General features: G+C 35.7%; 1 protein-coding gene across 1 annotated transcript in view; it reads left to right on the forward strand.

The window, feature by feature from the left end:
• The window catches only part of CDC73 (cell division cycle 73), a 109,258-nt gene extending 91,556 nt beyond the window's left edge, over positions 1-17,702 (forward strand). Inside the window, exons 12-17 of the mRNA XM_074151375.1 lie at positions 2,011-2,046; positions 2,424-2,511; positions 10,011-10,172; positions 12,066-12,166; positions 13,953-14,094; positions 15,329-17,702. Coding sequence (XP_074007476.1) covers positions 2,011-2,046; positions 2,424-2,511; positions 10,011-10,172; positions 12,066-12,166; positions 13,953-14,094; positions 15,329-15,365 — 566 coding nt within the window. The 3' untranslated portion in view covers positions 15,366-17,702. The remainder of the gene's footprint in view (positions 1-2,010; positions 2,047-2,423; positions 2,512-10,010; positions 10,173-12,065; positions 12,167-13,952; positions 14,095-15,328) is intronic.
• Positions 17,703-22,954: the final 5,252 nt, after the last annotated feature.

Genomic DNA, 22,954 nt, shown 5'->3' on the forward strand with positions numbered 1-22,954 from the left:
TGCTAGGATTTAGTATTGTAAAAATGATTCTTATGCCCAAAAATATATTCTAATATTGGATATTCTCAGCATACCTAAATGCTGTCGTGCACAGATTCTTCTATTTTGTTATTTTGGTACTAGAAAGGTCACGCTGCCTGTCATATTTATCTCAGTAGCCCCGTTAAGCATAATAATGCAAATAGAGTTGACAGACAGCAGTATGAAAAGGGTAGAAGTGGCAAGAGCAGAAATCTGAGTGAATTGTCACAGGTCCGTACTGCTAGCTGTAACTTCATGGGCATCAAGTGGCAGAAATGTGTTATTTTTTTAACTCTACACAGGTTATACTGTTACGGCCCTTCTCTAAGGCCAATCTAATCCGCTGTCTTGCCTTTATATTACTGTAAGTTGAAGAGAAAATAAAGAAGAGAGGTATAGTCTGAGGAACGTATGTACTGCTTCTTTCCAAAAAAAACCCAAACCCCAAACAAAATCAACATGCCTGTTCTAGAGTATTTGGGGATTTGTAACTTTTTTTTAAAAAGTAGCTATTCTGATCTTAGCAGTCAAAATATTTAAAACATGCAATTTCCAGGAGGATGCTGCTTTGCACTTTGAAGTGTTAGGTGAATTGGACAAAAGCTTTGCACTACTGATTTGAAAAAATACCTATGAGATGTGCTTTTAATTTAGGATTTTTTTTGTGCATGTTTCTGCAGTACCTAATTTTCTACTAATGTGTCTTGGTACAGCTATCAAATTTCTACAGAACCCCTTTACCTTTCCCACCCCTTTTTCTTTGGGCATCTGATGCTTTATATACATTTCAGGAACTGTTTTACATTAAAGAGAAACCTAGATCTTTAAAAAAAAATTTAAAAAAAAAAAAGAAATCATTGGGTAGGTAAGGTTCATGTAGTTCAATATAGTGTCACCAATTATGTCTGTGCATTTGACAGTGTCAGGAAAGATAATTAAGGATATGGTCTCAATATTTCAACAATGGCAACTATGTGTTGTGAATATTTATACTGTTCTAGCCAGTTTCTGAAACAGTTGGTCATAAATAAACATGAACAAGTTGGTGCTATGAAATTGCAAGTCAATTAATGAAATTTGTCATGCATAGTAGCAGTTGAGATGAGTTAGTCTGCACAATATTTCTGCTACTCTCTATTTTCTGTTGTGAGTTAGGATAAACATGTGGGATGATAACGATCAAGCACAACAGTTCTTTCCTTAAGTTAGGATTCATGAAAACTGAACTATAAAATATTTCGAGGAAATAAGGTTATTCAGTAATAGCACCAAAGTGAAGAAGCATATATGCTCTTTGGTTTCTATCTAGCCAGTACTGTTTACTTGCATGTTTTTGTTTGGTTGGTTGTTTGCAGGTTTAGGGTGGTGTTTTTGGTTTTTGTTTTGTTTTGGGGTTGTTTTTTGTTTGTGGGGTTTTTTGTGTGTTTGGGTGGGGTTGATGTTTGGGTTGGGTTTTTTGCTTGACTGCTACTTTATCTGGCAAGTTTCCTTGTTTCTGGCATTCAAATTGCTCATGTAACTCAAATTGCAATCCAAAAAGTAGTGTGAGTAAGCTTGAAATTCAGATTTTTATTATTGATAGCTAAATTCTACAGATATCATCTGCGATAATAATTACTAATGAAAAGGTGAAGGTCTGTAAAAATTAGTTTGCTGTGAAACTGTCTTCCTGTTGGTTCAGCACTATTGAACTTCAGATCTACAAGCAGCTTTTTTCAAGATTGCTGGCAATTTTTGTCAACGCTATAGTGCCTCAACCTTTTGAGTACCTGTTTCGGACAGTCAAAAGCTTTGTCTTTTGCATACTGAGACCCAAATTATAAATCCCTTCTTCAACTTTGTGTATTGCATCCGTGAAAATGATCTAATGACTATACAGTGACACTTCTCTGTTCAGTCCTGCAATTAAAAACATTGAAATGTTGCCTTACAAAGACGCTTGTAGTTATGTATTAGTCATTCTGCCATACTTTCTGTTTTTTTTCTCAGTTTCTCAAGCAAGACCACCTCCAAACCAGAAAAAAGGTGAGTCATTTTTAGTTACACAATCCTTTTAATTTTTGTGTGAATTTTGTCTACTCTATCTTTTGTTGGAAGTACAAGCAACAATATAAACAAGCAGTGGAATGCAGACAGTGTTCTGTTTTGCTAAATATGGGCCCTACCCATGTGTAAAGACTCCTGGCAGAGGTATGCTTTTTTTTGGTGAATGGAAACCTTCAGTTTAAAAATGATATACTACAATTTTCCTTGAATATTTTTCCATGATTTCCATCTGTTAAGCAAGAGTTTTGGTTTTATGTACAGTTCTTATAATGAAAAAAGGGGGGGAAAACCCCAAGAAGCAAAGCCACAACAACAAAAAAAACCCACAGGCAAATGTAACTTTATTATCTCTACAGGATCTCGAACTCCCATAATCATTATTCCAGCAGCCACGACCTCTCTAATAACGATGCTTAATGCAAAGGACCTTCTGCAAGATCTGAAGTAAGTAGCTGATTAGAACATAGCCTACAAAAAACTGTTTTCAAATATAAAGGTATACTAGTACCGAATTAGTAATTAAGCAAGAGGGGGTGTCTGCTGCCTTGTGACAAGCTAGTTTTGCAGACCAGAGTATTAAAGAAATTAATGCCTCTTGAATAGTAGGAAAAAACCAAAATTTTATTTTCATAATTTTTGCACAGTTGTGACCTGTGGGCCAAATGGGCAGATTGAGAAGAAAGTCTTAATAGTACCCTTTCTAATTTCTGTAGCGGTATTCTTTTATGTAACAGATATGCACACATGTGCAACCAATCTATGAACCCTTACAATGGAGGAAGACTTAGAGAAGATGAGCAAGGGCAATGTCCTCATGGAGTTCAGAAAAGATTTTGGGATATGACCACAGTTATTGTAAAAGAGAAGGGGACCAGAGGGTGGCCCCTGCTTTTGATAAACAGCTGCATCAGCTGAGCAGGTCAGCTGGTTGTATAAATAAAGAATTTTTTTTAAAGTTCACATCCAACAGAAATAAAAATAAAGCATTATCATTAAGTATTGGTGCAAATTTATTCAGTGAAATATTAGTAAGTTGCTGAAATTTGTTTATTGCGACACACATTCTAAGATTTAATTCATTATGGCTGAATGCAATCAACACGGCAAATTACTTGCTTCATGGTGAGGTAAAATTCACTATTATGGGGAGAAAAAAAACACCACCAAAAAAACCCAAGCCACAAAAAAAAAACCCCAAAACATCTTTCTGCTTGTCCAACAGATCATGGTATTACAGTTGCCTATTTATTAATACTAGTTAATTTTTCTGAAACAGGCAGTCATTTTCACAGAGAAATACACTGTTATAGACTCTCCTCAATGGTATGTTCAAAAAGTAGAGAACTCTTTCTTCCACCTTCACCACTTTGCTTGTCCTTTATGAGACTGTGCACTGGTTTTCTTCAAAAATAGGCTGTCCTTATTGTGGTGCTTGGAGCATTCACTGGAGTTGTCCTAGATTTTTTTTTTTTTGAACTCTGCTGTGAGACGCCAGGTGCCTTCTGATCTCCAGCTATTTCTAGTTTCCTAGATTACTGCCACATATCATCAAAGATCCAGTAAGCGTACTGGACTCTTGGTGCCTCTTCTGAAATACTTAATCAGAGAGAAGGCTGGCTTTTAACATTATAGTTTAATGTGCAAGCAGTTACTGGACTGATATAATTGTGTTGAAGGAGGATGTTGCTTGTTTATGTGGGTTTTCATGTTTAAGAAAAAATTTCCCGAGTACAAGCCCTGGATTTTACATCTATGTCATGTTTGACTTTCTGATACAGGAATACCTATAATGGAATAAAGCACCTATATGTCATGTCTAAGTATATCTGTGCTAGGAGGCTTGCACTATTTTCAGCTGCACTGGGATAGAGCTCCAGTTAACTTCTCAAGACCTGCCCCAAGAGGAGGATGATTGTTAGAGCCTCCAGATCTGGAAAAAAAAAATGAAGTTTAAGGGGTCAAAGGAGGACACTGATTTAGTTAACTGGTATGAAAGACAGTGAAGAAGCAAGGTATGTTAATGAGTCAGAAGTGCAATAGCAGAACTCAGAAGAGAAAAATAGTAATTTAGCCATGACAGTTCTAGCACTCTTCTAGAAAATATGCTACCTGGACTGTATTTTCTTTTGCACTCAAATTTATTGAAGTAGTTTGTTTAGGAATGGCTGCAGGGTTTGTTTTTACTGTTCAGGTATGCAAAGTGTAGAACTAGCCTTGATGTAGAGTGTGATTGATAGATATGTGGTGGTTTTCCAAAGAAAGAAGACTTATCTAATTTCTGCCTCTAAGTCACCGCCTTCTTTAACTCATTCCCCACTTCCAGCTAAATTTGACAGGAAGAGTAGAGATTTGGAGGACACATGCCATTGCCACAAGTTGTGGAATAAAGATATATTGTCCAGATAGAAAAGATACATCCAAATTAATACTCCCTCCCTTACTCCTGCTGAGGGCAATGCAGGTAGATTGGAATTTCGTTTCTTTAGGTAATCAACCTGCTTGTATTAGCCATCAGAGGAGATCAATGATAGAACGCAAGGAGAGGGGACTATCGGAGCTGGAAAAGTAAGAGCCATTGGAGGGGAGGCTGCTTAGAAATGTAGGAGAACTCTGGGAGAATGAGGCCCCCCAGGATTGTTAGGGTACGGAAACTGTGATACGTGTGTGACCCCGGCTGTTTATAATGCAACTCTTTCTTCCATGCCTAGTACCTGAGGACGCACAGATTGTTGAAGTGTGTGTTAATGAAGAATTGAGTATTTGGGTTTCATAAATAAAACCAACTTTTGTGATTCCATCCATTTAAAAATCTCTTAAAACAAAATAAGGAACAAAGCTGAAATTGTAATTAGAGATCAAACCACTTAAAACTAAGTCATAGCTGAGAATTCCTGTTTTAGGATAATTTTTGTCTAGGGTGTAACTAGGACATGTAACTGGACTGCAACACATTGTCACTTTAGATATGAGAAAAAGTAATTGCAGTATTATTGGCAGATATTTTAGGTTCTGTGTTGTAAAATAAACAGGACATGCTTCATTCAGTACTACGGTAGCCGTTAAATTCAATTGTCAAGGATTGAAAGAAACTTTATAATTACACCAAAGTTCTTAGTAACCCTTTTCATATCACTATAATATGTTGGGGTTTTGTTCCTTGCCAAATTTGGCCGACATTTGTATGATGCTTAGCATGTTTAATTCATCTCTAATGTTATGCTCTCTTTTGAGGAAGAGAATATAGAAACAAAGAAAGCTATCACGAGTAGAATGAAATATATGTAATGGTAAACTGGAAGCATGTTACTGGTTTAAGATTATTTTTTTTTTTTAAGATACCAGAGTTGTCCGTTGGATATATTTGTCACAACTTAGATTTTGTCATGGGACATTTCTATATATAATTGTGATATACACAGTTCATATGCTGTATCATATGCAGATGTTCTTTATAACCTTTTTTGAAAAGTTATTTTTCAAAGCAGCCAAGTACAAGATAAAAATGAAGAGTTTCTAAAATATTAAGATATAATTTCATTTAAAATCAGAACTTCATATTGTGAAGCTTCTTAAAAAAATATTTCATATAATACACTTTATTCTTATTCACTATTTGCATGCGACACTGGATATCATAATTACTGTGTAAAATCTGGTCTTCCAGGCTAAGTATTTCAGAGTATCTGGTTAGGCTTTTCAGAAGCAATGCTTCTGCTTTACATGGAACAAAAAGCAAGGCAGGAATTATCAGGCAGATGTAAATGATTAGGTGATGATTATGTATTTTTATTATGATGATGCTTTTACTCATGATATGTTTCACCATATGTGGCCAGGCAACTTACTGAGATTTATCCAGCTTTGACATTGAGCGAAGTAGCTGAAAGATTTAGGGATGATGTATGACAAAAAAAAAAAAAACTTTGTTCTCTTGCAAAAATAGGTGCGTGAAGCTTTTGATACTGTAATCTAACAAAAATGTTGAGGGGGTTGTAAAAATAAATCTCCAGTTCTAAACACAGTCCAAAGTATATTATGATGATCTGGGTTACTGCCCAGCATTGGAGTTGCCTTATTCTCTGTTCATGCATTTTTCAGTATGCCTGAGTTGGGGCCAGAAAGTGCTGCCCTGACCTCACTGAAAGTGTTTTAAAGTTAATGTTAGCAATTGATGTGAGTTTAGAGCCTAGGCCTGATCAGCTCTGGCAGTTCAGTGGACAGTATCTTACCAATTACCTCCCGTAATTTGATCTTGTTGAATCGCTTGCCTGTTATCTTAGGAAAGGGACCTGCTCTCTTTGTAAAGTGAGAGTGTCTACCAGGTTTTATGTGAATAATGATTTTGGCAATTAACAGCAAGAGAATTGAGTGCTATTAATTTCCTAGTCCAGGGTATAAAAATGGATTCTAAGTACATATGGGTTTGTGGTGTAGGTTTTTTTGTGGTTGTTTCTTTTTTTGCCCCCTGAGGAATAGTAATCTGGAGAAGCAACAAAAAAATGTAAGCTCCTGCACAGTCAGAATTCGGAACACATTTCTAGGTTGTTGGATGATGAAGAAGGTGTCAAGTACAAATGTGTAGTTAAGCCACCAGGTATAGTATTGTGGCAAATAATTCCCAAGAGAAGATGAGTTTTTTTCTCTTTTCTTTAATACTCAGATTTCTTAAGCTTGTTTTTATGTCCAGGTAGTGATAGAATAAGCCATGATAATATTTATAATTATATAGTAATTTCTATTGATTGTCAGTTCTTGAGCACAGGGCTTTTATTATACGTACTGAATCGATGGTTCCCAAAAATGCAAGCATATATTTCCAAAACCTTCTGTAAGCTGTCATTTAGTCCTGTACTCTGGAATATGTATATGTACTTTGGGTATGTACATATATGTAAGCATTTCCTTTGGTGCTTTCTTTATGACAGTCATCTTCTCTACTGGTCCATGTGAATCTACTCATTGATATTTTTTTTTCTTCAGAAAATTCGGATAAGATGTTTTGTTCTGTCCTGGAGAAATGTGTTCAAAAACATTCAGATCTTTACAGTAAATAAACCTGAAGCTATTGTCTAGAAGAGGCATAACTGAAGCACGGCCAAGTGGTGCCTTAATGGCTGTAACACAGTTTCTAGCTGAAATAGAGAGAAACTGTCAATAAACTAGTGTTGAAATGAATTCTTAAACAAAGAAACATTTAAAGGTGGAAGTAGAATTGAGAATACCTGTTTCCAAATTTGAGGGCTCTCAGATATAGTAGGAAACGGTTAGACTGTAGAATAGCAATATTGCTTCTTGTCTAATTTGGCAGGGGTGGCTGGGTTTCCTGTTTCCATTTAAAATGTGTCTGCTTCCTTGTGTTTACAAATTAAATTAAAAATTATGACCTTTTAGATTGCTGTTCATATGAATATTTTATTATCACAGTAATGTGTCTGGTTTTTATTTACATATTTTGTAAGAGTTTGTTTTCATTCAGTGCATGGGACATGTAATAAAGAACAAAGTTCTCAAGCTCTCCCACCATTTTAGGTGAACATGGCTTTTCATATAGAACTTGCCACTTGGATAAAAGGTGTTTGAAGGAGGGGGTTTTTTGTAATTTTTAATAATTAATATAAAAACCACAACATTTTATTTCCATCTTTCCAGCCCAGATGCCTTAGTTTTGATGGGTGAGGAGAGACTCATGAATGGTTTTCTTAAAAGCTCAAGATGATCAAGCAAACCCTCATTTTAAGTTAAAAAATACAGTTTCCTATCCATTAGTATTGGCAAAGCAAAGCCTGCAGCATGTTGGCAGGACAGGCCATTAGGTACGCTCATGATTAAAGTTGCACCTCGCTTTTGAGTTTTTAAATTAGCAACTTGAATAGAAATACCTAATTTTGATGTCATGTTTGGTAGCTTTTTCCAAAGTAGAACTATGTTGAGTGCTTTTGTATGTAGCATGCAATTGTATGTGTCAGTTGGTTGTGGTAGATAAAATATATGTAAATATTAACTATTTTCTAATTACTTCATAATTAGTGAAATTAATGTCTCAATGTTTTGGGTTTTTTATAATATTCTAGGTGGCCTAAGTGTACTTTTTTCCCAGCGTATCCTGTATAGCTTTTTTGTCTCTATTTCCTTGAGACTAGTGGTGTTTTACATGTACTAGACAAATAAGCATAATTTAAGTTATAGCTTATAATATAGTATCTGTAACGCTTTTTCTGTATTTGCAACACTAGTCAACTTCAGTGCACAATTCATAGTCATTTGCAGGTTTTCTTTAACTTTCCAGTGCAGTTGTATGCATTTGGATGCACACTTCAGGAATTGGTTGTGATTTTCTGTTTTTGAAACACTGTTAAATCATGAAGAGTATAAGGGGGCTTCATCTGTTTATGTTAGGAAAAAAAAATAATCTTGTTTGAAGGTTTGTTGACAATTTCCACATACTGCCTTAAAACACCCCTGTTTGGGGTTTTTTCCCCAAGATGCCATTTTGTCATTGGATATAAGATGTTAGCAAAAGGCAGTATTTTCAGATTTTCAAGTTGACTGAATAATGAACTTTCCCTCACAATTCATTTTTCATTCCTTTTTTCTATTTTTCTGGCGATAGGAAGTGCAGTCTGCCTGTTTAAGCACATTCAAATTGGGTTTTAGTATTCAGATAGAAATAGGTTGAGGAGAAAAAATAAAAATCGTGCAAACAACTTACCCAAAAAATGTAGTAAACTTCTAAAAAGCGCCATCTGTACTATAATGAAGAGAAATGTTACCAATTATGTAGTGTGTTTTTAAAATGTAGCACCAACAGTGATAACTTTTGCAGCTAAGTGAAACATAGTGTTTCCTTTTATCAGAAGTTTTGGAAATGAAATGTCAGCAGCAAAGAGTTTCAGTAGTGCAGCTGGGTGATTCTGAACAGAATATTAGGAGAACATGGGTCTGAGCTCTGCTCTTTTCCTGGCCTAGTAGATGATGCCAGTCACCTTATCACCTTATCTTTCTCTGACATAGTTTTAGTTCTATAAAATGCATGGTTTTGTTACCTTTCCTTTTGACAAAATCCAGTGAGATTCATCAGTAAAAGGGCTTACACTCACGTTTATGATGCCAATTTTGAGAACTGTTTTGTGTATTTTTTATTTTATTATTGTCATAAAGAAGAGACTCTTGAAATGAAACGTCGTCTTTTTTTTTTTTTATGGTGGGGGGCTGAAAAATATAAGATCTGTAATTCATTTAGATGGGGATCACATCTTAAGCATTTATTTTTGTCCTACAGAGATTAACATGATCCTCATGTCTTAAGTATCCTTATTTTCCAAGCATTTAATCTATCAGAGAAGCTATTTAGGAAAAAAAAATAATCCGGAATTGTAGTATCATACATCATAGTAACCAGATCAATCATTGATAATGTAAAATCACCATCATCAAAAAAAATAAAATCTTACTCAAAAACCTTTTTGACCAAAAATCCCAGCTTTCTTGAGAAAACATAATTCTAATGGCTCCAAGAGTAAGACCTCTAAACCTTTCTCCAGGTAGGAATTATTTTTTGGTGCCGAGGCTTCCCCATGTTACCCTCAATCACTAAAAAGAATGGGTTACAGCCATTCAGCAGGTTGTGATCTGGCTTCTCATCTTCAAATGTGTTGGGTAAGGTAGGCGAGAAATGCGATGAATGTTTAAGAACAGGTCTGGCTGTAGTTTTGAGGGACAGAAGACATTTTAGTACAACTGATTTTATGGGCGTATCAAATATTATTCTTACGTGTTTTGCTGTTCTGAGTGAGAAGTGATGGAGACTCGGCATAATGGAAACGAGATGATGGGCTTCAGTGACTGTTACCAATAATGCAAAGTTCTGATCAAGTTGTTGCTTTTCCTGATGATTGCATCAAATAAATTGCTTTTGTTAACTGAATGCTTCTTTATTTCCCAAGGTTTGTACCATCAGATGAAAAGAAGAAACAAGGCTGTCAACGAGAGAATGAAACTCTAATCCAGAGAAGGAAGGACCAGATGCAGCCTGGGGGAACTACAGTCAGCGTCACTGTACCTTACCGAGTAGTAGACCAACCTCTGAAACTTATGCCACAAGACTGGTAAAATAATTTCCCTTTTACAAAATTTCTTAACCAGGAGAATGCAGAATTTGCAGGGGAGCAATGAGATGCAACTAAGTTCACTAAAAAGTAAAGATAATGGATATAAAAATGAATTTAATTGTTAACTGTATAGGAGTCTTCAGGTGAAAATAATGTGAAACTAATCCTTAAAAGATCTTAAGAAATCACAACATGCTACATTTTAACAGTATGAGCAGCAGAACTTTTTTATTCAGTTTGCCTGAAATGTTTCAAAAATTCAAATCGGAATATTCATAGGAGTTTTCTGGTTCATGATGCTATAGTGTGCAAGTCACTGGAACGTGGTCTGAGAGAAAAATCATCTCATCTGCTTTCCGAGAGTCTGTTATGAAGGTACATTTGCAGGCCTTCAGCGTCTGACATTCTAACTTTTTTAATAGTTTAAGAAAGTAAAAAAGATAGCACATCAGACAGTAAAGACTGAATTGTGGTTTCAGTATTGAATCAGATTCATTGAATTGGACTAAATGATGGAGGTTTACTTTTGAAGGGAGAGCCCCAGTTGCGGAAAGGGAATCATAGATAGCCTTTACTTTTAAGAAAAATCTGGAAACATTATTTCTTCTGTAGCCCATTCTTTGATGCTATGAAAACATATTTCTTTTTGAGCAGGACTATTCTGGAGAAACATCTTTTTGTTATTAGATGTAATGAATTAGGCAACATTTTTACTTCTTCCTCACAAGTGTGAAGATTTTAGACATGCACAATGATATTTTTGCTGGTTTTATAACTTCTAAAGTAGATTTTAATGGAAAGGAATCATTTGGAAAGGTCCTGTTCCTAAATTAATTTTTTCTCTATATTGATAACTTGGACTAATCGGAAATCTGTGGTTTTGAAATTCTAGATATCAAGTAACACTTAAAATGTTTAATTGATCAAACCTTTAAGAACCATCTAAAATGGTTCCTAAAGTGCTTCTGACCAAAGAGATAAAGTGGTGTGGGTGTTTTAGCTTTTTTTTTTTTTTTTAAATCCAAAGGAGAATCAGATATTAGCATCTGGAAATTAACATGTTGCCGCTGGTTGGTTTTGCTTTTATTTTCTGTTAGCCATTATAAAACCTGCAACATCATTTTAAATGGTAAAGCTGTAGTCTGTCTTTTGAAAAAAAAACAAACAAAAAAACAAAACTCCACCTAGATTATTCTTTTCCATTTGGGATTTGATAGATTATAATGAATTAAATTTGGGGATAAGATTGGGAGAGTAACTATTTGTTGTAGTAGGTAGGAACCATGGTGAGATGATGTAAACGTTCAAGAAAAAGAACATATGTGGGAGGATGTTTTTTCTCAAAGGTTTTTTTTTTTTTTAATTTTATTAATGTAAAAGCTTCATCTTAATCACAAATTTATTTTCTTGGACTGTAGGTAATGGTTACTTACCCTTACAAAAAATTATGCACTTTGCAACCGGAGGCAGAAATTTAGCAGCTGTCTCTTCTAATAAATTTTTAAAATAGATGTTAACAGTAGTCAGAATAAAGGCTTTTAAATTGATACATCTGAGTTTACAAGTTACTTATATAAGATTATCTCTAAAGTGTTGGAGCACTTTTTAAAAGCAAAGTAATAATGATCAGAAATAAACACTGCTTGACTTCTTGCAAATGTAACATGAGAAACTGAGCTGCATTCTGCAAAGGGACAGAGGTAAAAGTCCAGAAAAATGGGGTTTTGTTTAACAGAGAAAAAGCAGTTACGCGGGAGGTGTGGTTGTTAAATGTGCTATATAGCTGTTACTAAAATAAGAAACTATGATAAGATATATTGCCTGTTTAAGAAAACGTGTTATTTAAATGTTCAAGCCCACCAACATATCCACCTCTTTCTGTGTTCGTAGGGATCGTGTGGTGGCAGTGTTTGTACAGGGTCCTGCTTGGCAGTTCAAAGGCTGGCCTTGGCTCTTGCCTGATGGATCACCTGTTGATATCTTTGCAAAAAGTAAGGGGTTTGTTTTGTTTTGTTTTTAAGTGTTTAGACATTTTTTTATTCTGTTCTGTATTTTTGTGGGTTGTTTATGCTTATGGCAGAGTGCTACCAAGTACTGCCAAAGTGCTGTTGACTTGGTTGAGAAGGCAGGTGCTTAGATCTTCACACAGATGGAAAACATTAATGTGCCCTCTGCAATTCTTCTTTTCTGACCTGTGGAAGTTCATGGAAATCTTCTCAGAGCTGGCCTCTTTACAAGAGGTTCAGAAATAGCTATTAAATAAATTTACTTTCCAAGCTTCTGAAAAAAAAGGGGAAAAGACAATGTATATTACAAACTCCATAGATAACAAGTTTACAGGCTGTTTTCAGATTTCATTGCTACTTTGAACAGGGGATTAGTCGCCTAGTATTTCACTCAGAAAGCTTTACGAAAATGATCTGGTGCCTGACAAAAATGTGAAAGTTTAATAAGGTACAAATGCTTCTAATTTGAGCTGGATGTTACTGCTGTATAGACCTGAACAGTTTCTTGGAGTTATTGCAATTATGGCCAGTATGCTTTTATACACAGTGCACTTTTCTTGCACAGTTCACTCTTCTAACTGTAAGGTGTGTGATAATATCATAAGAAACTGCCAGCTTCTGTTCTCTGTTGCTTTGTTGTGAGGCCACCTTAGAAAATACCCCCTTTTATAATGTCCAGTGGTTTCTGAGCTACAGATTTTAAAAAAAAAAAAAAAAAAAAAAAAAAAGCAACAATAAATAAAGAGTCCCTCCCCATCTTTCCTGTAGACCCCCTTCTTTAGCTACTGGAAGGTTGCTATGAAGGTCTCCCTGGAGCCTTCTCTTCTCCAGGCTGAAAAATACCAACTCTCACGACCTGTCACTCATAGGAGAGGTGCTCCAGCCCTCTGATCATCTTTGTGGCCTCCTCTGGACTTACTCCAACAGGTCTATGTCCTTCTTATGTCAGGGGCCCAGGAGCTGGACACAGTGCTTCAGGTGGGGTCTCACGAGAGAAGATTAGAGGGACAGAATCATCTCCCTTGACCTTCTGGCCACGCTTCCTTTGACGCAGCCTAGGATGCAGTTGGCTTTCTGGGCTGCAAGTGCACGTTGTTGGCTCATGCTGAGCTTCCCATCCACCGGCACTCACAAGTCTTTTTCCTCAGGGCTGCTCTCAATCCATTCTCTGCCCAGCCTTTCTGTGCTTGGGATTACCCTGACCCACTTGCAGGACCTTGCACTTTGCCTGGTTGAACTTCATGAGGTTTGCACAGGCCTACCAGTAATACACAAAAGAGAAAATGTGTCAAATTGGTTACCAAATAGGAATTGTACAAGACTTAAATACTTTGCACTGGATTATGTTAAAACTATGATTTGGCGAAGGAAAACAAGAAGAATTGCAAGAAGATTTCAATACTCACTGTGTTAATGCTTACATAATTCACATGTGACAATACTTCCCAAGAACAAAATAACTGTTAATATTTTGCTACGTTTAAATCGGGGGAAATAGGCGGTTAGAAATTTCTCAGAATGCTTCATGTAGCATTTGGGGCATTCTGCAATCAGTTTTCTACACACTTTCAGGGAGTAGCCAGGCTTCTTTCTCAGTGGTCTCATAAATGTTTTTTTTAATTCTTGGACAGTTCAAAGATTTTCAGAAAGAACATGTTGTTCTCAGACTCTTTTGAAAAAAGAAGGATGGGATGAGAATTCTCTTTGACTAATAGTTAAGTACCGTAAAGTCATCATGTTTGTACACTAAATGTTTTCCTGTTTCCTGTAGTTAAAGCTTTTCATCTCAAATATGATGAAGTACGTCTAGATCCAAATGTACAGAAATGGGATGTAACAGTGTTAGAACTAAGCTATCACAAAAGACACTTGGACAGGCCAGTATTTCTACGCTTCTGGGAAACTTTGGACAGGTATGCTTCCTGCTGAAAATCTTTTATGCTCGTGCTTGTGTGGTGTTTAATGGGAACAAAAAGCTATGGCAACAAAGGAATTCTATACAGCTTAGACTTTTCAACAATGTTTTAGCTTGAAAATACTGCTTGTTTTGATTTTCCCTGATAATAGAGTTAAATATATATCACTATATTTTATTATAGACTATAAATAGTAATCTCCAAAGTGTAATAGGAAGGGTGGTTACCATTAATCATGGATTAGTGCTATGGTTCCCCACTTCCCTTTAGGCAAAAGGAAAGGAATGGAGAACAAGCTGGGTGTGCAGAGTTTTCCTTTTTTACCCCAGCCCTCCCCTTGGATGGCAGTTCTGAGCTTACAAGCTCTTCTCCTTTCTCTCTCCACCTCAGTAGGTGACAGGCTAGAAAAGGTAAGGAACTATCCTAAGATAAAGAGCCACAAAACATTATCTTATCCTGATGTCCTTGAGTCCACAGCACTGGGTAGAAGAGGAAGGAAGTCAAAAAAGATACGGCACCTAATGAGTTTGGGACTAGTGATTCTTCTGTATCTTCGGGACCTTGCAAGTACTTAGCCCTGCCTTTCGTGAGGAGTGAGGGATGGAGGAGCACCAGCAGCTCTGTGAAGAGCAGTATTGCTTCTGTCTTTGCTCCTCTGTGGTTCAGAGCCCTCTCTGAATAGAAAGTTCATTGCAATACCTTTTTCCTGGTTTGGAGAAGAGACTTGCTTATCATGAAGCAGTTGAAGAAATGTTGAGGGAAGGGAGAGGCCCATGCATTTCATGAGTGTTTAATCTTTTCATGCTGATTGCACAGCAAACTGCTTGAATGACTGAATTACAAAAAGAAAAATCCTATGGGAGTTGTCATAATACTTCCAAGCATCAGACTTTCTATGGCTTCTTATTTAAAAGTCTCAGCTAAACTATATGTCTGAATTCCCAGAATGAACTAGTTATCTTCACGAACAGTCTTCCAATGTAAGAAGCCATGTGATGCCTTGGAAAACATGAATTTTCTTCAAAGCAAAGGTTTTAGCTGACTGACTCTTAGTGGGACAAATACTGTGCATAATACAGAGCTATATGTCATGTAAGACATTGCATCTCTTTGGCAACTTGCTAATTCTCTAAGAATTTTGTTTTTACAAAGTCTCTGTGTTATTCCTGAAAGTAAAATTTCTATAAATACCGAAAGAGTAGTAATGTTGTCTTCTGTTCATTTTTTTCAGGTATATGGTGAAGCACAAATCTCACTTGAGATTCTGAATTCTTGAGCTGCCATCTGTTTCCTGAAGTATGGATTGAGAAAAATGAAAGGGGCTCCAGTTTGGAGACCAGAGCTCGCACTATGTGATATGTCAAGAACTTTACAAATGAAGAAGGGTCACAGTTTAAACTTTTTATAAAATCTTGTTTGGATGCTTCATGCTATGGCAGGTTGATACCTGTTGTTATTCAGAAGCAAAGGGGTTTTGCTTAAAACTATTTTTTTAATGTTGTTAGCCTTCTAGTCTGCAATCCAAATTGTATATTTTGATAGCAGCAGTTTCTTCTCTGTTTTGTTATATTAGCCACATTTTTAAATAATGTGTTTTGTTCCTTATTAGAAAATAGATTGATCCTCACTGAAGGTTACAAATGTGTGTGTGTGCGTGCGCGTGTGCGCACAAGTGTGTATATATGTGTGTGTGTCTATATATATAATGTATAAAAAAAAATTATAGACACACTTACGCACACATAGATGTTACCAGGCTTTCTAAACCACTTAGCTTCTGAGCTTAGTTTTGGTTTTCTTTGCTTATTGTTTCACTTACTGAAAATATTTTGTTGTGAATTATATTACATTTTAGTCAATAGGACTTGCAAACAGCAAAGTGAAAATTGTTTTGGATAAATCAAAATGTCAACCTGTATATGTATATTCTGTCCGTCTTTATTGAAAAAGGGAAGATGAAAAGATCTAGAAACACTTTTTTGGATTTGTAATGTCCCGGTTTACTAAATCTTTAAACTTTATTATCGGCATACCTTCAAGTCATGCTAACTTTAAATTGCCATTCTCCACACAGGTCTCTTTATTTAAACTGAAAGTGTGCATGTGTACATTCCCATCTATCGAAATACCTTTACATATGAGTCTAAATGTTACCTAGATTAAACAATTAATAGAGAAGGAGAGAGTTTGGATTCTTTTTCCTGAAACAGCCACCACAAGGAATGAATAATTTAAACGTCTTTGCATTTATACCTTTAAGACAATGTGTAATACTATTTTCTTGTGACAAAAGTAGCCCAGACTATGTCTACAGGAGTTGTGATTTTCTGAGATGAGTGGCTAATATGGTCTCCTAACAGTCCTGCATTGGAATGGAAAATGAACCTACTTCAATTACCAAAGAACAGATTTGCTTGATCTACAATATAACTGAGGTCACAAGACCCTGGTATTTGTATTGAATTTATGGTATCTCTGTATCTATTTAATAATACTAAGTTCATGTTGCATACCAGTGGATGTAGAGAATGATGAAATACTGTAACACCCGCATGAAGTTTTTTTTCTGGGATAGAAAATACATGTTTATATTCCTGTTCTTGAAATTCGAAACCATGTTTTTTTAATATACTTTACATTTAAGGTTTGATGACAGTAAAATGTTCTACCTATTCTTCTTTTTAGTTTTGCTTTTTATTTGATGTTACCTTCATTTAAAAAAAAAAAAAAAACCAGAAGGCACATCTCCTTAAGAGGTTTTTAAAACTATTTATTAAATTTGTGAGGACTGTGAGATCTGACTTTATATATTTCCATGCCTGCTATATTGAGGCTACTCATTTTTAATGCTCTTAATAGAAAAGTCAGAAAAAAAAAAAAAACCCAACATCAAACCATCAAACAAAAATGCCTACTGACTCCAAGGTTAGAAGAAGTTGATACTGGATTTTTGAATAGATTCTGCAAAGTGACTGAGAAGTGCAGGCAGTACAGAACTACTAGGAGGTCTCCTGTTTATATGGGCAGATGGTCAGTACCAAATTTCCCAATACTTAAGCTTATTATAAATGTATCCATGTCATACATGAGTGAGCTAAAACATTCAATACTTTGTTTTAACCTATACTACAATTAGAAAAGCTGTAGCAGCTATAAACACAGCAATCGTTACCATGAGGAAGTGGTTCAATTTAGGGTTCATTTCTTTATTGCTTCAAATAGTTGGGATATCATGTATGGGTTTTTAACTCTCAAACATTTCCAATTAGAAAAGTATTTTTTTTTTCAGATTTAATCAGTACTTCATGGCTTCTACAATGGACAACTAACTTAAGCAAATTCTGAAGAAGTGTGTGCTTCGAGCACTGTGATATACAGACTATATAATGGTCTTAAAATAGGCAAGGTCCAATTATCTTTTTTCTGTCCTGTATTTCACTTGTGTTTTAAACACTTGTGTAATCTCTTGTCCAATATTGTATACAGGAGATGGCTTGATTTAGATGTAAAGTTATGTATATATTGGGAGTAACTCCTCTGAAACTAGTGAAGTTACACGGATGTTGAAACTGGCAGAAGAGCAAAATCCATTAAATCTTTGTATGAACTGTGCTGTTTTTTTATAGATTGAGCATAGACCTTTAACATCTTAGAATTTTGTACTTACAAGCAATTTACAACACAAGTTGTAAAATATGTATTCGTGAAGGAGTTGGCACCTGATCGTGCATATTTTTGTCAGTCATAAAAGTAGTGATGTTTATAAAATGAGCCATTTTGCAATCAGATTCCTGCTGACATTATTGGAAGTTTAATTAGGTTGTCAGAATAGCATTCCTGCTGCCTTCATAAATAACTGCACATAGATGATGGAACTACTTGGACTTAAAAAATTTAGCTTTACAGCAGCATTTTGCAACACAGCTGGAATTTTAGACATTTATGCTAAATTTATCTGCAAGTTAATGTGGAGTAATAAAGAAAACCGATGCTAAGAACTGGGGAAGCTGGAGGATCATACATCTGTTTTAGTGAGCTGCACTCTTATTGTTGAGCAAATTTGACGCACTACTTAGAGGTGTGTAAAGTGTGTAAATTGTACTCAATTAAAATGTATAACTAAAACTGTGCTACTGCACTGACTGTAGTTTATTGAACAGTACAATTATACTAGCATGGGAATCAGATAACAAATTGGCTGTTTCTATTAAACATCTTAAGTGTCATAACTCTACAGTGTTTCATAAGTACAAGATGAATGAGATGAAACAAGATAAAACAAGATGAAAACTGGTTTGAAGTCTGCTATTGGGTTCCCATACTGTCAGCAGGTGATTATTTCTTTTAGCAGCAAGGTTGTAGGGGCCAGTAGATATATCTGAAGTAATGATTTTATATTAAAAGCTAAAATACCTATGATTTGTACTATTTGAGCTTTCTGAATGCTACCCTGAACAAAGCAGACAAAGGGGGGAATTTTTTGTAAGGTAAAGTAGGACGAGCACAGGGACTTGCATAGCTGAAGAAATTGCAGATCAGCGTCTTCAATTGAGTAAGCTCAGCTATTTAGTTATTACCTGAAAATTTTTGTAGCAAGATAGCTTCACAAATAGGTACTAAAGTCAGTGCTGGATCTAGACAATTTATAGAACTCTTCTGCAATGCTATAAACCTTCTTAGTTCTGAATACAGAGGAAAATGTAGATAGCAGATTGGGTGTTGTTGCTCTTGATCATAAGTTGAACTATTATGCGATATTTGATAGATAAAGACTTTATCAGAACAGAAAATTTGGTTTTGACTTTCATTTGATATGCAGTCAGTGTATAAAATACTACCATTCTCTGCAGGGACCTCCAAAATAAAGTTTTATTAGTCCAGCTTTCATTCTTTTGCTGGTGAAATATGCACTTAGTTGCTAATTCTTGTGAACACTGTGTGGGACGGGGAGGGAGAAAGCTGGTCAAAATTAGTGGCTTTGGGATTTTAAAATTCAATGTCATGAATGCATTTTAATTCAAAAGCCATAACTAATGCCAGGTACTTCATTAGAGCAGTGTGTTAAAAAAATTGAAAATTAAAATCCCTGCCTGAAGAAACTGTTGGCCAAGTAGGCTTCAGTTCAACTAATCTGTGGAAAATGTGCCACAAACCAGAGTCTCCGAATGTCGTGTTCCGAGTCGCTCGTTTGTTAATTAACTGATATTTTTCAAGAAGAGAGATGGCAGTTTTACTTTCATTTTCTGCACAGTTACACACTTCAATAGCAATTATATAGTTTACCTGCTGTGGTTTGGTTTTACCCTAAGAGTGTTAATGTGATACTACAATTCTGAGGCAGTGATTGAAAACAGATCCCTTCAAGTATGACTTTAAGTGGAGCTCATACACTTGATAAAGATGGTTTCTCAATGGATCCATGGTCCAGTGGGTAACACAGAGTCCATTGTTCAGCTGTCGTTGACTTGTCTCTAGATCATTCTTCTGTGGTGATACTATCATAGAAGGCAAGTTTGAGAATAATGAAATTTAATCAAGAAAAGTTCATTGGTAGATAGTATACAGTGACAGGTCACGCATCCAGACTCATTTACTGTGGGGTTTTTTGTTCTTTAAATAAAAATCTTATTATTTTTTAAATAAGAATGCAAATGCAAAGAACAATCTCAAATGTTTGAAACTTTATTGCAGAGAATAGTTCACATGTAAAACTGAAAGATATGAGGTGGTACATAAAATCTGTAAGAAAAGTGTCATGGTTTATGTTTTTTATTTGCATCTGTGAATCCTTTTGCTCTAGTATGTTTTATTTCAAATTCAGAAGAACTGGTTACTTGCTTTACAAGGTTCCTGCATGTATCACTGAAAACTGTCAGAGGTAAATCTTTAGCTGCAGATTCTTGAAGGTTTGGTTAAATGAGCTTGTAGATTATAAATTCTGGCCTGTGTCAGTGGGCCCCCGTTTTAACAGTGGTCTTGAAAGTTCAAGTTAAAATGAAATCTTCTAACAATCTGCTGAGAACAGCTGCTATTGAAAGAAAGGAGAACACAAACTTCTCATAGCTTGAACCTTTAAACTCTCACGTAACCGTCATAAACTTGAGTTTAGTGACTGCTTTGATAAATCTTAAATTTGTTTACGTCTTGCCACTTGACCTATTATTTAAGATGTGGTCTATATTACTGAGTTAACAGTTTAGTATCAGCTCAAGTCCAACTTTTGAAAATTCTTAGCAAAAATATCTTGAGGTCTTTCAAAGGTGAGATATCTTTCTAAATGTAGTAGTCAACTTAGACATGAAAGAAGAAACAAAAAAAGCACGTTGCTCTTGTTTCCATCAATCAAGACCAACCCTGTAGTTCCATAATACTGAATGGATTTTTATTGGTGAAATAGGATGTATCAAATACCTTCAAGACACGGCTTATAATTTTTCACTTGTTCCTGGCCTCTTGAAAATCCTGTCCAAGAGACTCATCCAGCCCCTGATCTTTTTCCCTGACTCATTCTTTCTGCCTGTGTCTCTGAAACTGGGAGTGTTACCAAACCTGCAAGCTTTCTGAGGACCTCAGCTCAGTTCACATCCATTAATTATTCCTCTGCCTCATCTTCATCAGCATGCAAACAGGGCAGTAGAAGCACAAGCTCCTCCCTATTACACATCAAAGAGTTGGTTGCAAACTTTAAAAAAAATACATATTTAAAAAAAAAGCAAGTATGACCTACTGAATACTTGTGTTTCTTTCTAGTTTAGTTTTGACCTGTAGTAATGAAGCTTTGAAGTGTTGAACATAAAAATATTGAAGGCATACTGGTTATTAATATGTTTCTAGTTATTCTCCAAGGATCTTTAATTGTCGATTTCTCCCTGTTACTGCAGAGAAGTATTAAGAGCGGAATGGTGAATGATTATCCTGAGCTCCACCAAGCTGAGTCAATCTTAATGAAATCTAACCACTTAATTGCTTGACAGCCTTTGTTCAGCAGCTGGCAAATGATTTGAGGAGCACCACACTAGTTTTCTTTGTTATTGATTTGGTGAGAGACAGATCTAATGTAACAAAATTATACAAAGTGAAAAAAATAAAAAGTTGATGCTTGTTTTTCAGATGCTTGTCAACACTTGTAATAGTCAAAGCTATTTACAGTTTCATAAGAGGTGACCACAGCAACTAATACTAATCCCAAGAGCAGAAAGTATGGATTTAATTGTTCTCTATGGCCCTTAAAAAGTCCATTTGGTCACAGACAAGGATAGTGTAACTGAACAGTACCTCACCAGCTGCCTCTCTCTATGTCGTGGGACATCACGGCTGACCCTTTCCTCAATTGAAGCATTCCTACTTGCAATCACTGCAGCGAGGAAGGAGGTGGCCTTTTTACATGTTCAAATCCCCTATTGTGGAGCTGGTTTTGGGTTGTCTGCCAGGCATTCTTCATTCTGGTATTCTTGAGAACAGCTGTCATGATTTTCTTGATGCTAACATGCTACTCAGAGTATGTCTGAGGGTTTTAAAAAGATATAACCCAAATGAGGAGAACAAAATTATTTAGCGGTGCTCCACTTGTTCTTATGACAAATATCGCTGTTGAAGATGCTGCAAGTAACACAGCTGTTAGAGTGGGAGTGGAAAATTGATTTAATTACTTCAGAATGTCATGTAGAGCCACTGTGTGTGGTAGGTGTTGACCATCCATTGACCTAACTTTGCTTAAATTCACTTGTTACACCTTGTGTGCAACTCTAGATTGCAGGCTCTACTGGAGAGAGGAGATCTTTTTGGTCTGCAATAAATCTTGTATGAAAGAGCCTCTGTTTTATGCATGATGGAAGCAATTAGTCTGGTTGCTGAAAAGTTGCTAAAAAAGCAATAATGGGATTAAAGATGAGGAAAACAAAAACAAACAAACAAACAAAACCCTAGAAAATCTTCCTAAAGTGAGATTACCAAACTGAAATATGCTTACAACAATTTACTATGAAGTCTGTGTAGAGCAAGTTTATTTCTGTGTTCAGTGGATTAATGCCTAAATTACCTTCCCAATAATCTTGGTTTAGCTTTACCAAATTGAATGATCTACAAATTTGCTCAATATAAAATCTCTCCTGAATTTGACTAATTTTCACTTTTAATCTTCTTGAATTTTCTGGCTTTGGTCAGTAGCTGTTGGTCTGTTCATCTAGCCTTTTCTTTCCCCTAAACATAAAGGCAGCTGGATGATCTTGTAAGCTAATTTTGTGTTTATATGCATGTACATTCACATTATTATTCCACTGAGAAGAAATGTGCATCCCTCACGATGCACACTGTAATTTTTTACGTCATTACTTTTGTAATGTATCAAAGTGCAGTGCTCTCCATATGTTGAATTTTTTTTTTCAGAACAAATTTGACATTTGGCCATACAACATGAGACAATAATCAATATGGTAACTAAACTACATAAGAAATTACGGGTAAGGAGAACTTTGCATTAAATAATTTGCTTCTTGGAAGGCTTATTTTTATACTGTTGCAGACTGCATAAGGCTGTGTTCTCTAGCCATTCCCAAAGCAAGAAATAGCCTTTGAGAACTTAAGCAGAACAAAACCTGCCAAAAATCTGCTAAATGCATTGACTATGTCAGGGATTTATCCATTTAATATAAGATAGTCCTGATATGTCGCACAGGTATCTGCAAACCATTCTCATCTTTCACACAGTCTGCAAGTCAAAATGGTAATAAATTTGCCATCACTCGCCCAACAATTCGTTGTGCATCATATCATGCACCATGGTTTTTAATTTGTTTCTCTTGTGTTCTGGAATCGTGATTTATACTGTTATTTCTGGGATTAATGCCTTCAGATGTGT

This window comes from Numenius arquata, chromosome 8, assembly GCF_964106895.1.
Source record: "Numenius arquata chromosome 8, bNumArq3.hap1.1, whole genome shotgun sequence".
Lineage (NCBI taxonomy): Eukaryota > Metazoa > Chordata > Aves > Charadriiformes > Scolopacidae > Numenius > Numenius arquata.